Here is a 14,672-nt window from a genome sequence, read left to right as displayed (position 1 = left end):
CAACTGTAATGAGAATAAGAGCCACATATACACCATCATACTAGTACATCAGATGAACTGCATCTCACCTCTTTCATATTTAACTACTACATTGAAAATTCCCTATACATTCGCAGGATCATCTAGGAAAATATTATCAGTTGCACTTTAAAAGTATCAAATACCTTCATATATGCATATTCTTTCATTGCTGCAAGGCGGGAGAGATAAAGCCATGACATTTTTTGTCTGTGTTTGTGGTAGTCACGTTTGTTCTTCAAATTCCGAAATGATGTACGGCCCAATCTATGCAGTTTTAAAGCAAACTGTTGCTCCTCTTCATTTGCAACTATATAAATATCTGCAATAGATTAATGCAAATTAAGTTTCTGTTGTATCTGATCAGACACATTTTACAATTTCAAGGACCACAACGGTAAATGTACTGTAGCTGGACCACAAATGGACGAGCATTCTTCTACAATAAATACATACATCATGAACTGAAGAGTTCTTAGGGCTGGAAATGGTGATAGAAGACACAAGTAGTCTAGAGCAGGGGTTCTCGACCTTCTTGCTTCTGAGGCCCCCCGCCCATGTTATAAGAATTTCACAAACCCCTGTAACAGAACAGAGGTACTGTTTCCTGTATAAAAATTCTCTCAGCGCCACTCTCAGTCACTATGTTGCTGCTGCTGCTATTCCAGCATTGTAGAAAATACTGGTCCCCACGACCATCCCTCTTTTCCTCCACACGACATCTAATCACCTGACCCCCAGTCTCCCTCTTTCCCCCATAACGATACTCGGCACAGGTTCTCTGCTTGGTTGTCAGTCAAGCAGCCTCCCCCGCCCCCCCCATCTCCAATATTTTCCTAACTAATAAACAAAGAGTACAATGAAAATGGGGGGGGAAAACACACACAATTTGCTTGCAACAGTCTCCAGATTAATGATTTATTCCTGGCAACTCCAGAAAAAAAATTGAAAACCTAGCTGGAGGCCAATAATGGATGTGAACAATCAGGTCTGCCTGTCCTTGGCAGAGCAAGGCTACTAACATTCAACATATGCACTCATAGGTAAAGAATGGATGTGGTTAGGAACCAAAGGGCAGCCAGCACCCTTCTAACCATACTACAGCGCGAGTCAATATCCTTGCTAAAATCCATCAGCTAACTGCGAGTTTCCGATATTGTGTAGAATAAGTTATGGATGCAATCGGATGCTTTTGGTTGCGAGGCTAGAAGTCGAATCGATATGGAGTTATACTCCAGGTGACGCCAATCCCAGTGTCTGGAGGCTGCCTCCTTGAAGGGTCTCGCACCTCTGCAGGCCAGAGTTATATTGGTGTCTGATTTCCAAGTTATACGGAAAACTATGTTGCTGAAACAAGTCAGTGTAAACCCATGTGTTTATGTCTGACTTAGCATCTTTAGTTGCAATTGGTAACTTTTTCTTACAACTAGTAACTACCATTAAGGCTATTAAGATTTGCTATACATTATTGAAATTAGTCCTGCGAAGAGTAATTTGTGGAAAATATTGCGGGGCGAGAGGGCGGGAAAGAGGGAGGGGACAAAAAAAGGGAGAGTTCCAGTATTGCTTCTGGGATGTTGGCAAGGCCACTTTTATTGCCCCTCCCCAGTTGCTCGGAGAAGGCAGTGGTGGGTCTTTTCCATGAACCATAGACGTTTAATTTACTTTAGTCTTGCAATTTGCAGATCAAAAAAATGATTCCCTAGTTATCAAATATTGTGTAAGGTAAATAGTTTGTTTTCTTACCAGATTCTTTGCCAACACCCATTTGGTTTCCAACAGAATTAAGGACATTACGAGAAGAAAGAGTTTTCAGAGCTAGGTAATCATATCCGCTATTTGTCAATCGATAACCTTGGACAGCTGAAAGAGAAACAGTGTGATGAGCCAAAATGGACACCAATGGAGAAACCAAACGTAGATTGGATGATTGCTTTGCTGAACACCTCCATTCAATCTGTAAGAGTGACCCTCAGCTTCTGGTCACTTTAATTCTCTATCCCACTCTGAACTCTGTCTTTAGCCTCCTACACTGTTCCAATGAAGATCAATGCAAGATTAAGGAACAGCACCTCACCTGGCTAAAAAGGCACTTTATAGCATTCGGGCCTTAATATTAAACAAATACTTTAGTTCTGTCTTCACGAAGGAAGACACAAATAATGCTCTGGAAATACTAGGGGACCGAGGGTCTAGCGAGAAGGAGGAACTGAAGGAAATCATTTAGTCAGGAAATTGTGTTAGGGAAATTGATGGGATGAAAGGCTGATTATATCCACAGGGCCTGATAGTCTGCATCCCAGAGTACTTAAGGAAGTAGTTCTAGAAATAGTGGATGCATTGGTGGTCATTTTCCAACATTCTATATACTCTGAATCAGTTCCTATGGATTGGAGGGAGCTAATGTAACACCACTTTTTAAAAAAGGAGGGAGAGAGAAAACAGGGAATTATAGACCGGTTAGCCTGACATCGGTAGTGGGGAAAATGTTGGAATCAATTATTAAAGATGTAATAGCAGCTCATTTGGAAAGCAGTGACAGGATCGGTCCAAGTCAGCATGGATTTATGAAAGGGAAATCATGCTTGACAAATCTTCTAGAATTTTTTGAGGATGTAACTAGTAGAGTGGACAAGGGAGAACCAGTGGATATGGTGTATTTGAACTTTCAAAAGGCTTTTGACAAGATCCCACACAAGAGATTGATGTGCGAAATTAAAGCACATGGTATTGTGGGTAATGTATTGATGAGCATAGAGAACTGGTTGGCAGACAGGAATCAGAGAGTTGGGATAAACGGGTCCTTTTCAGAATGGCAGGCAGTGACTAGTGGGGTGCCGCAGGGCTCAGTGCTGGGACACCAGCTATTTACAATATACATCAATGATTTAGATGAAGGAATTGAGAGTAATATCGCCAAGTTTGCAGATGACACTAAGCTGGGTGGCGGTGTGAGCTGTGAGGAAACATAGAAAATAAGTGCAGGAGTAGGCCATCCGGCCCTTCGAGCCTGCACCATCATTCAATAAGATCATGGCTGATCATTCCCTCAGTACCCCTTTTCCTGCTTTCTCTCCATACCCCTTGATCCCCTTAGCCGTAAGGGCCATATCTAACTCCCAGACACTAAGAGGCTGCAGGGTGACTTGGACAGGTTAGGTGAGTGGGCAAATGCATGGCAGATGCAGTATAATGTGGATAAATGTGAGGTTATCCACTTTGATGGCAAAAAACAGAGAGACAGACTATTATCTGAATGGCAGCAGATTAGGAAAAGGGGAGGTGCAATGAGACCTGGGTGTCATGGTACATCAGTCATTGAAGGTTGGCATGCAGGTGCAGCAGGCAGTGAAGGCAGCAAATGACATGTTGGCCTTCATAGCTAGGGGATTTGAGTATAGGAGCAGGGAGGTCTTGCTGCAGCTGTGCAGGGCCTTGGTGAGGCCTCACCTGGAATATTGTGTTCAGTTTTGCTCTCCTAATCTGAGGAAGGACGTCCTTGCTATTGAGGAAGTGCAGCGAAGGTTCACCAGACTGATTCTTGAGATGGCAGGACTAACATATGAGGAGAGACTGGATCGACTGGGCCTGTATTCACTGGAGTTTAGAAGAATGAGATGGGATCGCATAGAAACATATAAAATTCTGACGGGACTGGACAGGTTAGATGCAGGTAGAATGTTCCTGATGTTGGGGAAGTCCAGAACCAGGGGTCACAGTCTAAGAATAAGGGGTAAGCCATTTAGGACCGAGATGAGGAGAAACTTCTTCACTCAAGAGTTGTTAACCTGTGGAATTCTCTTCTGCAGAGAGTTGTTGATGCCAGTTAGTTAGATATATTCAAGAGGGGGTTGGATATGGCCCTTACGGCTAAAGGGATCAAGGGGTATGGACAGAAATCAGGAAAGAGGTACTGAGGTGAATGATCAGCCATGATCTTATTGAATGGTAGTGGCTCGAAGGGCCGAATGGCCTACTCCTGCACCTATTTTCTATGTTTTAATAACTTAACCACATTTTCATTTTCTCTCCAACAATAGGTATTAGGAATGGAGGATGGCTGCATCAGTGCCACTGGGAGTAGGTGAGGTGCAGGTTGGTGCTTGGAGTGGGGGATACCCTGTCTGTAAACAGACAAAGGGGTAAGCCCACCCCTGGAGTCTACCTGCCTTTTTGCCGCCACACTCCCAAGCCACAGCAGCCTTCCTATCTTTGCCAGATTTTCCATGCATCCTTCCTCTTCTGCTATTTTGCTGTAACCATTTACACCTCCTTTGGACCCATTTTTTTGTTTCTATACTTGCTTCATCATCATCTCATTTTGCTTTGCATCATCACATAAAAGTCACTTAATTACTGCTGTCCTCTACCCTTTCACAGACCCTTTTGTTCTTTTCCCAGGCTCTGCAACTGCTCAAAAGTGGTTCATCTTCCATCTGCCGAAACTTTAACTCTTTCTTTCTCCACAAATGCAGCCTGACCTGCTGAGTGTTTCCAGAATTTTCTGTTATGAGTTTATTTCAATTCCATTATAATGTGAATTAAGTTACAGCTTTTCAAATTTAGAACGCAAATTTAATCAGTTTCTACAGTTGTAACATTTTGTTGGCTTGGAAATTGCCAATTAGTAATTTGCTTTACTTCACTTGCAGGGCTGCAATATACATACCCCTAAAATATTGCAAGATTGTATCAGAATTTAAAAAAAATAAAAGATCGGCAAGTGAATCCTGAATGTTTTTTTTGAGGGAAGGATGCAAGGGCGTATTTATTTCATCTCTTAATTTGCTTGTCAAAAAGCTAGGACAGTAACTTGCTCTGGACATCTACTAATTCTGCCCTACACATCAGTTACTAGGAAGCAAGCAACTGCAATTTGGTGCACCTCATCCTTCAATTGCTCCCCCTTTTTGAGACACATCCAGAAAAAAATTAAGTTTCACAGGTGCAGTCACATCTTATTAATTAGTGAGAATGCATATTGATGCTCTGATTATTTTCCGTAGTTACTTAAATTGTAAGATCCAAACACTATTACTACACTACTTAAGGGCAAAACAGCACTATGTTGAATATTTGGGATTTTTTTTGGGGGGGGGGGGGGGGGGGCAGGGGAAGCAGAGATGCAAGGGAGATAAAAGTGGACATTTTTCCTCTTCTATTCTTGGGAGGTTTATATGTGAATCTTCAAATATTGCACAAGATGTGAAATTTTGGAAATCAATGTCTAGTGGTGTGTCAGGAAAAGGACAGAAGAAATGTTAGGAGAGCGAAACTTTAAAAATGTTTCAATTATATTAGTTTATGGCTGTTCCACGGTTCTCATTAAGTGGTTTATTATTGAAAAATAGTGGCATTTAGGTATATCCTGACTAGGCATTTTAAAAGTCTGCAGAAAACAGTGTGGTTGACAGACCCAAACTGCGCCATACCTGAATTTAGTATGTGAGGCCCGGTCATTAACACAACCTGATCTCATCCCTGGCGCAGGCCTGCCAATACGGAGCATTGTGCCAAGCACTGCGGGCAGGAAGAGGCAGAGGCTTGCTAGTGGCCTCAGGCCTGGCTGTTAAGAGAAGAGAAGAGAAGCCACAAGGCACTGAAGCCCAAAAGCAGACATCCAACTTTCCAAAAACAAAAAATGCTACCAATCTTTGGGCCTGTCTTCAGCTTGGTGCAAGGTGCCCCCCCACCCCCCACTCACTTCCCCAGGCAGTTTCTTGGGGTCATTAGGCGCATGGGCTCAACTTCAAGAGAGAGGTGGGAGGCTGTGAATGTCTCGCAAATCTCACCAGCATAGGGCCTCCGTCTACTACAAGCATAGAACCTGTTTCCGCCCCTCAAGGGAAATCTGGAAACCTCAGGACACCATAAGGGGGGACAAAACCCAGTGTTCTCAATCTCTGCCACTTTTTTCCTGATCTGTACATCTGGGGAATATGTTTTCCCTCGGGACAAAAAAAATCAGCCCTGATGTTTTTTGAACTGGATTATCACTATGAATTGTGCGGCTACAGTCCAACAGTCAAATGGGTATTCCAAAGTCATAAAAAAAAACTTAACTGAGGCCAAACTTAAAATTAAATTGCAGTGCTGTACAATTTGAAAACAAGAGTACCTGTAATATGTTAAGACTTACATATTCAGGTCCTTTATTTTGATGTCTCATTACAGCACAAGGTATTAAACATGATTTCACAAAAATTGCAAATGATGGAAGGGTCATTCATATCAGTAACATAAAAGGTAAATAGGTAACACAAGCATACTTCCCTCCATACATAACAGATAACAAATATTTGGTTTGTGTGCATTTATTCACTAAAATTGGTACAATAATGCATAAATTGAAGCAAAAAGGTGCTAAAAATGTGACACGACAAACTGTAATATAAAGGAGTACCATCACTGAAAAATACAAAATAGCTGAAATTTCAAAGTATGGCTAAGACCAGGGTTTACATGGAGAATATAAATGTGGCATTTATGACAGCGGATACGGTTAAAATGCAAGACAAATTATTTAATGTTATCTGTACCAAACTTACTTTTTGTTCGTTCATAAGCCAATAGTTTGTGTTTTACCAATTCACACAGGATCTTGTTGCATCCACCATGTTTAAGGTTTGATATTGAAGCAATAAGACTGGGTGGCACAATTTCATGATTCTTCATTCCCATTTCAACCTGTATATTATTATAACAAAATAAAAGTTGAAAATGTTAACTTAAGATACTTAGAATAAAGTAAGTAATGCACACTATTATTGAATAAAATATCAAAGTATTTATGTGACCAACCTATCCCCTCCCCATCATGCAATCTCCTGGGACAGGCAAAAAAAAAGAAAAAGCCACAGGAAATCCCTCTGTCACTTAAGGCAATCAAGCGAGTTCCTGGAGATTGCTGTGACTCACGAGTATCACTAATCACAGGAACTCCACAATCTACTTTTTATAGCTTGAAATGTTGTCCAGAACTTATCCAGCTCCCTTTTCCCCATGTTCTTTAATAATCTGTCAGAGGTCGGTAACATTCTGTGAAAAGGAATCCCTGTACTTCCTAGCATTAAATCCAACAGTATGTTTACATATATTTTATAGTGATGTCACAATTCTCCCCGATCCAAGACATCGATATCTCCCATTATGTGTCGGGATCAAAACCAAAATACAGTACTCCAAAATATAGCCATGTACAACCCACAAAGTATTCCTCATTTTATACTCTATCGTCCCAGCAATATGCCTCCAAACCCCATTTATTTGGTTCATCACACAGCTTGTGGACCTTCAATGTGTCAGCTGCTATAATTCTCAAGGCCCCTTTCCTGCTCTGCAACCTGTAATAGATATCTCTGCATTGCATACACATGTAAGAAATTACCTAGCCCACAGTATCTCAGTACATTTAAACTGAAGGACATTTGCCACAAGTGTGCTCATTCTACCCACCCCCATATCCCCTTGTATCCAAATTGGCCTGTACTAGAAACACAGAAATTTACAGCGCAGAACGAGGCCATTTCGGCCCATCGTGCCCGTGCCGGCCAACAAAGAGCGACACGGCCCTTGGTCAGCAGCCCTGAAGGTTACATATAAACCAAGACAATTGCGGACAGGTAAAGAGCATCTGGCCCAACCAGGCCGCGCCCGCCCCCCCTCCAAAAACTGCGATTCCTCATGTATTGCAACATTTTATACTCCACCCCACCCGGAGCCATGTGATCTCCTGGGAGAGGCAAAAAACAGATAAAGACCCAGGCCAATTGGGGAAAAGAAATCTGGGAAAATTCCTCTCCGATCCATACAGGTGATCGAAACTAGTCGAGGAGATCACTTTGGCCGTATTAGATTTCCTGAAGTACTTACCATCGTATCTGTGTTGACCAACAAGAGGTTATCCAGTCTAATCTCACGTACCAGCTCTAGGTACGTAACCTTGCAGGTTACGGCTTTCCAAATTCCCATCCAACCACCTTTTAAATGTGGTGAGGGTTTCTGCCTCTACCACCTTTCCAGGCAGTGAGTTCCAGACCCCCACAACCGCGTGTGTGAAGAAGCTTCTCCTCAAATCCCCCCTACACCTTCCACCAACCACCTTAAACCTATGTCCCCTCATAATTGACTTTTCCACCAAGGGAAACAGGCCCTTGCTATCCACTATATCTGGGCCCCTCAAAATTTTGTACATCTCAAATGAGGTTTCCTCTCAGCATCCTCTGTTCCAATGAGAACAAACCCAGCCTATCCAATCTACCCTCAGTTAAGATTCTCTATTCCAGGCAGCATCCTCGTAAATCTCCTCTGCACCCTCTCGTGCAATCACGTCCTTCCAAAATACAGCGACCAGAACTGCACGCAGTACTCCAGCTGTGGCCTAATCAGTGTATTATACAATTTAAGCATAACCTCCCTGCTCTTGTATTCTATGCCTCGGCCAATAAAGGCAAGCAATCCGTATGCCTTCTTAACCACCTTATCCATCTTGCCTGCTACTTTCAGGGATCTGTGGACAAGCACTCCAAGGTCCCTTTGTTCATCTGCACTTCTAAGTGACCTACCGTTTAATGTGTATACCCTTTCCTTATTAGCCCTCCCCAAGTGCATTACCTCACACTTCTTCAAATTAAATTCCATTTGCCACTGTTCTGCCCACCTGACCAGTAGATTGATATCCTCCTGTAGTCCACAACCACACAGCCAATTTTAGTGTCATCTGCAAACTTCTTAAATCATACCCCCTATATTCAAGTCTAGATCATTAATGTATATGACAAAAAGCAAGGGACCCAGTACCTGCGGAACCCCACTGGAAACATCCTTCCAGTCACAAAAACATCCATCAACCATTACCCTTTGCTTCCTATCTCTAAGCCAATTTTGGATCCAACTAGCCATTTTGCCCTGGATCCCATGGGCTTTTACTTTAGTGACCAGTCTGCCATGTGGGACCTTATCAAAAGTTTTGCTAAAGTCCATGTACACTACATCGTACGCACAACTCTCATCGACCCTCTTGGTTACCTCCTCGCAAAATGCAATTCGGTTAGTCAAATACAATCTTGCCTTAACAAATCCGTGCTGACTGTGCCCGATTAATCCTTGCCTTTCTAAATGTAGATTTATCCTATCCTTCAGGATTTTTCCAATAATTTTCCCACCACTGAGGTTAGGCTGACAGGCCTGTAATTACTCAGCCTATCCCATTCTCCCTTCTTAAACAAGGGCACCACATTAGCAGTCCTCTAGCACTATGCCTGATCCAAACAGGACTGGAAAATGATGGTACTATGGGCTAGAATTTGCACTCTTTCACCGCCCGGTTTCTTGGCGATATTGGCCGTTTTGGGCGAGATTTGGGTCGGCGAAAAATTCCCCAACTGAGGCATGCTGGCGGTTTCGAATTACCACAGGGAAGCACACCGCTGGCGTGCAATGTCCACAGATCTTGGCTGAGTGGGGACCCGTAGGCAAGTATAAAAACATTTTTTTTTTTTTTTAAAAACGCCAACGAGAATCAACGGAGCTGGGCGGTAGTAAGTAGGTCTGCAAGAAAAAGGTAAATGATAGTTAAAAAAAACAATTTATTTTCAAAATCTGTTGGGGTCATTTAATTGTTTTTTAAAAAGTGTCTTGGAAATTTTTTGGGATTTTTTTTAAAGTTAGGTTTTTTTGAAAAATCATTTTTATTCCTTTTTTGGTGTTTGGCCCAACCTGCAGCCTCAGTGTAAATTTTTATATATTTTTTTATTTTTCGCCCATTTTCTTTAGGCGCTGCCCAATCTAGCCAAAATTGCACTTGTCCGCCCAGATTGAGGGTGCAAGGCCTATATTTTTCACTGGGCGAATTAAAAAAACATTTGGGGAAGTTTTCGCCGCTGATAATCTTCCCTCCCAGCTTTAGCAGTTTTTTTGAGCGGCAATTGGGCGCTGGCAGGCTTTGGGCAAACTCTAGCCCTATATTCATTCAATCTAAATTCCCATCTGCAGTGTATCACTTTTAAAACTGGCCTGAATCTCCCCGATAAATCCTGTGGTAGCCGACTGCATCAGTTTCCAGTATGAGTTTGCTGTTCCTTGTTTGAATGTGGCAGAAGCAGCTGAATCCCAACATTTCCAATGCTGCTGGGTCCACCAATTTCAAACAGAAAGAAGAATAGTATTGACTGTTCTAATTCCTAGTCTCGTGATGGCCATTCCAGACACCAGAGAGCAGGGTGGTACACAAGCAATACATTAAGTTACTGCAGAGAAGGACTAGGCCAGGAACAAAATTCTAGACCAATTAAAGTTTTGGTATGTCAATTTTTAGCAGTCTACTTACAATTCAATACATCAAGACTCTACTGCATCATTGGTTATGTATTCAGCTGTGACATTTCAACTTTTATAATGGACCTAGACTCAGTTCTAGGGAGCAGCATTATAAAATTTGCAGATAATATGAAACTTTACAAAGTAGTAGATATTGATAATAGGCTTCAGGATGGCAGACAGGATGGCAAAATGGGCAGAAGCATGGCAGATGGAGTTCAATGTGAAGTGATGCACTTTGGGAGGACGAATATGGAAACTATATGATAAATGGCACAATTTTGAAAAGTTTAGATCGATCACACAAATCCTTAAAGCTGGTGCAACAAGTTGATAAGGTGGTTAAAAAAGCATATAGTTTACATGGGTTTACAAATAGAGGAATAGAATATAAAAAGCTGAGATGTTGCTAGAGCTTTATAAATCACTGGTTAGGCCTCAGCTGGAGTATTGTGGACAATTCTGGACACCACATTTCAGGAAAGGTGTAAAGGCCTTAGAAAGGGTACAGAAGAGGTTTATCAGAAGGGGAAGAGTGACCATAATATGGTGGAATTCTACATTAGGATGGAAAACGAAACAGTTAATTCAGAGACCATGATCCAGAACTTAAAGGAGGGTAACTTTGAAGGTATGAGGCATGAATTGGCTAGGACAGATGGCGAATGATACTTAAGGGGTTGACAGTGGATGGGCAATGGCAGACATTTAGAGACCGCATGGATGAACTACAAAAATTGTACATCCCTATCTGGTGTAAAAATAAAAAAGTGGCTCAACCGTGGCTATCAAGGGAAATCAGGGATAGTATTAAAGCCAAGGAAGTGGCATACAAATTGGCCAGAAATAGCAGCGAACCCAGGGACTGGGAGAAATTTAGAACTCAGCAGAGGAGGACAAAGGGTTTGATTAGGGCAGGGGAAATAGAGTACGAGAGGAAGCTTGCAGGGAACATTAAAATGGACTGCAAAAGCTTCTATAGATATGTAAAGAGAAAAAGGTTAGTAAAGACAAACGTAGGTCCCCTGCAGTCAGAATCAGGGGAAGTCATAACGGGGAACAAAGATTTGGCAGACCAATTGAACAAGTACTTTGGTTCGGTATTCACTAAGGAGGACACAAACAACCTTCCGGATATAAAAGGGGTCAGAGGGTCTAGGAGGAACTGAGGGAAGTCCTTATTAGTCGGGAAATTGTGTTGGGGAAATTGATGGGATTGAAGGCCAATAAATTCCCAGGGCCTGATGGTCTGCATCCGAGAGTACTTAAGGATCTGGCCTTGGAAATAGCAGATGCATTGACAGTCATTTTCCAACATTCCATAGACTCTGGATCAGTTCCTATGGAGTGGAGGGTAGCCAATGTAACCCCACTTTTTAAAAAAGGAGGGAGAGAGAAAAAAGGGAATTATAGACCGGTCAGCCTGACATCGGTAGTGGGTAAAATGATGGAATCAATTATTAAGGATGCCAGAGCAGCGTATTTGGAAAGAGGTGACATGATAGGTCCAAGTCAGCATGGATTTGTGAAAGGGAAATCATGCTCGACAAATCTTCTGAGGATGTTTCCAGTAGAGTGGAGAACCAGTTGATGTGGTGTATTTGGACTTTCAGAAGGCTTTCGACAAGGTCCCACACAAGAGATTAATGTGCAAAGTTAAAGCTCATGGGATTGGGGGTAGTGTGCTGACATGGATTGAGAACTGGTTGGCAGACAGGAAGCAAAAAGTAGGAGTAAATGGGTACTTTTCAGAATGGCAGGCAGTGACTAGTGGGGTACCGCAAGGTTCTGTGCTGGGGCCCCAGCTGTTTATATTGTACATTCATGATTTAGACGACGGGATTAAATGTAGTATCTCCAAATTTGTGGATGACACTAAGTTGGGTGGCAGTGTGAGCTGCGAGGAGGCTACAGTGACTTGAATAGGTTAGGTAAGTGGGCAAATGCATGGCAGATGAAGTATAATGTGGATAAATGTGAGGTTAGCCACTTTGGTTGTAAAAACAGAGAGACAGACTATTATCTGAATGGTGACAGATTAGGAAAAGGGGAGGTGCAACGAGACTTGGGTGTCATGGTACATCAGTCATTGAAGGTTGGCATGCAGGTACAGCAGGCGGTTAAGGTGGCAAATGGCATGTTGGCCTTCATAGCAAAGGGATTTGAGTACAGGGGCAGGGATGTGTTACTACAGTTGTACAGGGCCTTGGTGAGGCCACACCTGGAGTATTGTGTACAGCTTTAGTCTCCTAACTTGAGGAAGGACATTCTTGCGATTGAGGGAGCGCAGCGAAGGTTCACCAGGCTTATTCCCAGGATGGCGGGACTGACATATCAAGAAAGACTGGATCAACTGGGCTTGTATTCACTGGAGTTCAGAAGAATGAAGGGGATCTCATAAAACGTTTAAAATTCTGACAGGTTTAGACAGGTTAGATGCAGGAAGAATGTTCCCAATGTTGGGGAAGTCCAGAACCAGGGGTCACAGTCTAAAGATAAGGGGTAAGCCATTTAGGACCGAGATAAGGAGAAACTTCTTCACCCAGAGAGTGGTGAACCTGTGGAATTCTCTACCACAGAAAGTTGTTGAGGCCAATTCACTAAATATATTCAAAAAGGGGTTAGATGTAGTCCTTACTACTAGGGGGATCAAGGAGTATGGTGAGAAAGCAGGAATGGGGTACTGAAGTTGCATGTTCAGCCATGAACTCATTGAATGGCGGTGCAGGCTCGAAGGCCCGAATGGCCTACTCCTGCACCTATTTTCTATATTTCTATGTCACCAGGGATGAGGGACTTCAGTTATGAGGAGAGATTGGAAAAAGTTAGGACTGTTCTCCTTGGGAGAAGGTTAGGAGGTGATCTAACAGAGGTTTTCAAGATGAGAGGTTTTGATGAGAGAAAAAACATTCCCTCTGGCGAGTTGGCCAATAACCAGAGGTCATGAATTTAAAATCATTGGCAAAAGATCTAGAGGGGAGTTTAGGAGAATTTTTTTTCCACCCAGTTGTCAGGATCTGGAATACTCTACCTGAAAAGATGGCAGAAGCTGATTACATAAATATTTTTGAGAGAGTTGGACAGGTACTTGAGGATGAGAAAGTTACAGGATTACGGACAAAAAGCAGAATGTGGGACTAAGCACAACTGCTCTTTCAAAGAACTAGCACGATGGCTGAATGGCCTCCTTCTATGCTGTAAGTTTCTATTACTATAATTGGCCTCAGCATCAGACAATGCCAGACATAGGAGTTAAAAGGAAAGAAGTAAGGGCTCCTACATCTGAACATTATCTAGATAAAAAAATGCAAAATTTGAAAAGATTTTAAATACTGCCAGACTGTCTTTTCCAGTTTAACTGAATATAGTATGAAAGTTTCATGCACCATTATACTTTATTGAAATTTCAAAAATTACCCGTGTGCCAGCACAAAAACGTCACCATATAATGTTGTACTGAAATCTTAGTAACAACATTTGAAAAGGGAGAAATCAGGCTCAGCTGGGTTCTATCTTCGTTCCGGCATGAAGTGTGCTCTCTTGGACGAGGTAATAAACACCATGAAATTATTTGGGAGCAATGCCAGCAAAAGCAACAGCGAGGGCACACAGGGATACTGCATACATTTAGAGCGGTTGTGTTAATATTGTATTGAATGTGTATAATATAGGAATTATCTCTTCACTACCCCACCACACACACACATAACATTGCTACTAAATGTACAATACAGCTAGGGCAAGTAATTGATCATTCTAAAACTATCAAACTAGCAGTTTCAGTAAACTGCAGAATTTTTTTAAAATGGAAAACTGTGTTGATTAGGGAAAAAAATCGCTCATCCCAAACGATAGCCACATGCCCAATTTTGCTCCAGCACAACTTGGACTGCGGGAGTAAAATCTTGGTAGTATACACCCAGAAACAGAGCTAGGCCTAGACCAGCCAGCACACCAGGATCTTATAGAGGCACAGCTGGGACTTACCCCAACCAGCACCCTGAAGTCCTCTCTCTCGAGGTACCTCAGCAACACCACGTTCAGCTTCCCCATGGCGCCAGCCTCGGAACGCCGCGTCCTTCAAACCTCACCGGATTCCAAACCGGCTACACGCGACACACCACCGACTGCGCATACGCGCAGCACTGCCTTCAGGTCCTGGAATCCACTTAAAATAAATAATCAGCGAGTTAAGCATAATCAATCGCACTTTTAAAAAATGTCTGTAACAAATTTATTTTAAGATGATTTAAAAAAAATAATTACATAATATTTTAGTGGCAATCATCTTCCCCTTTGGATGGTTGTTGGCTTACTGCGAGTTTTCCTTTATGCTG

General features: G+C 42.4%; 1 protein-coding gene across 1 annotated transcript in view; it reads right to left on the bottom strand.

Annotated features, from left to right (window-relative positions):
• The window catches only part of riok2 (RIO kinase 2 (yeast)), a 44,290-nt gene extending 29,802 nt beyond the window's left edge, over nt 1-14,488 (bottom strand). Inside the window, exons 1-4 of the mRNA XM_070884439.1 lie at nt 14,323-14,488; nt 6,567-6,705; nt 1,765-1,881; nt 165-340 (exon numbers count right to left, since the gene is read on the bottom strand). Of these exons, the coding sequence (XP_070740540.1) occupies nt 165-340; nt 1,765-1,881; nt 6,567-6,705; nt 14,323-14,388 (498 nt within the window). The 5' untranslated portion in view covers nt 14,389-14,488. The remainder of the gene's footprint in view (nt 1-164; nt 341-1,764; nt 1,882-6,566; nt 6,706-14,322) is intronic.
• Between the last annotated feature and the right edge of the window lie 184 nt (nt 14,489-14,672).

This window comes from Pristiophorus japonicus, chromosome 1, assembly GCF_044704955.1.
Source record: "Pristiophorus japonicus isolate sPriJap1 chromosome 1, sPriJap1.hap1, whole genome shotgun sequence".
Classification (NCBI taxonomy): domain Eukaryota; kingdom Metazoa; phylum Chordata; class Chondrichthyes; family Pristiophoridae; genus Pristiophorus; species Pristiophorus japonicus.
Note: the sequence above shows the minus strand (reverse complement) of the source record. Positions and strands in the feature narration are given on the sequence as shown.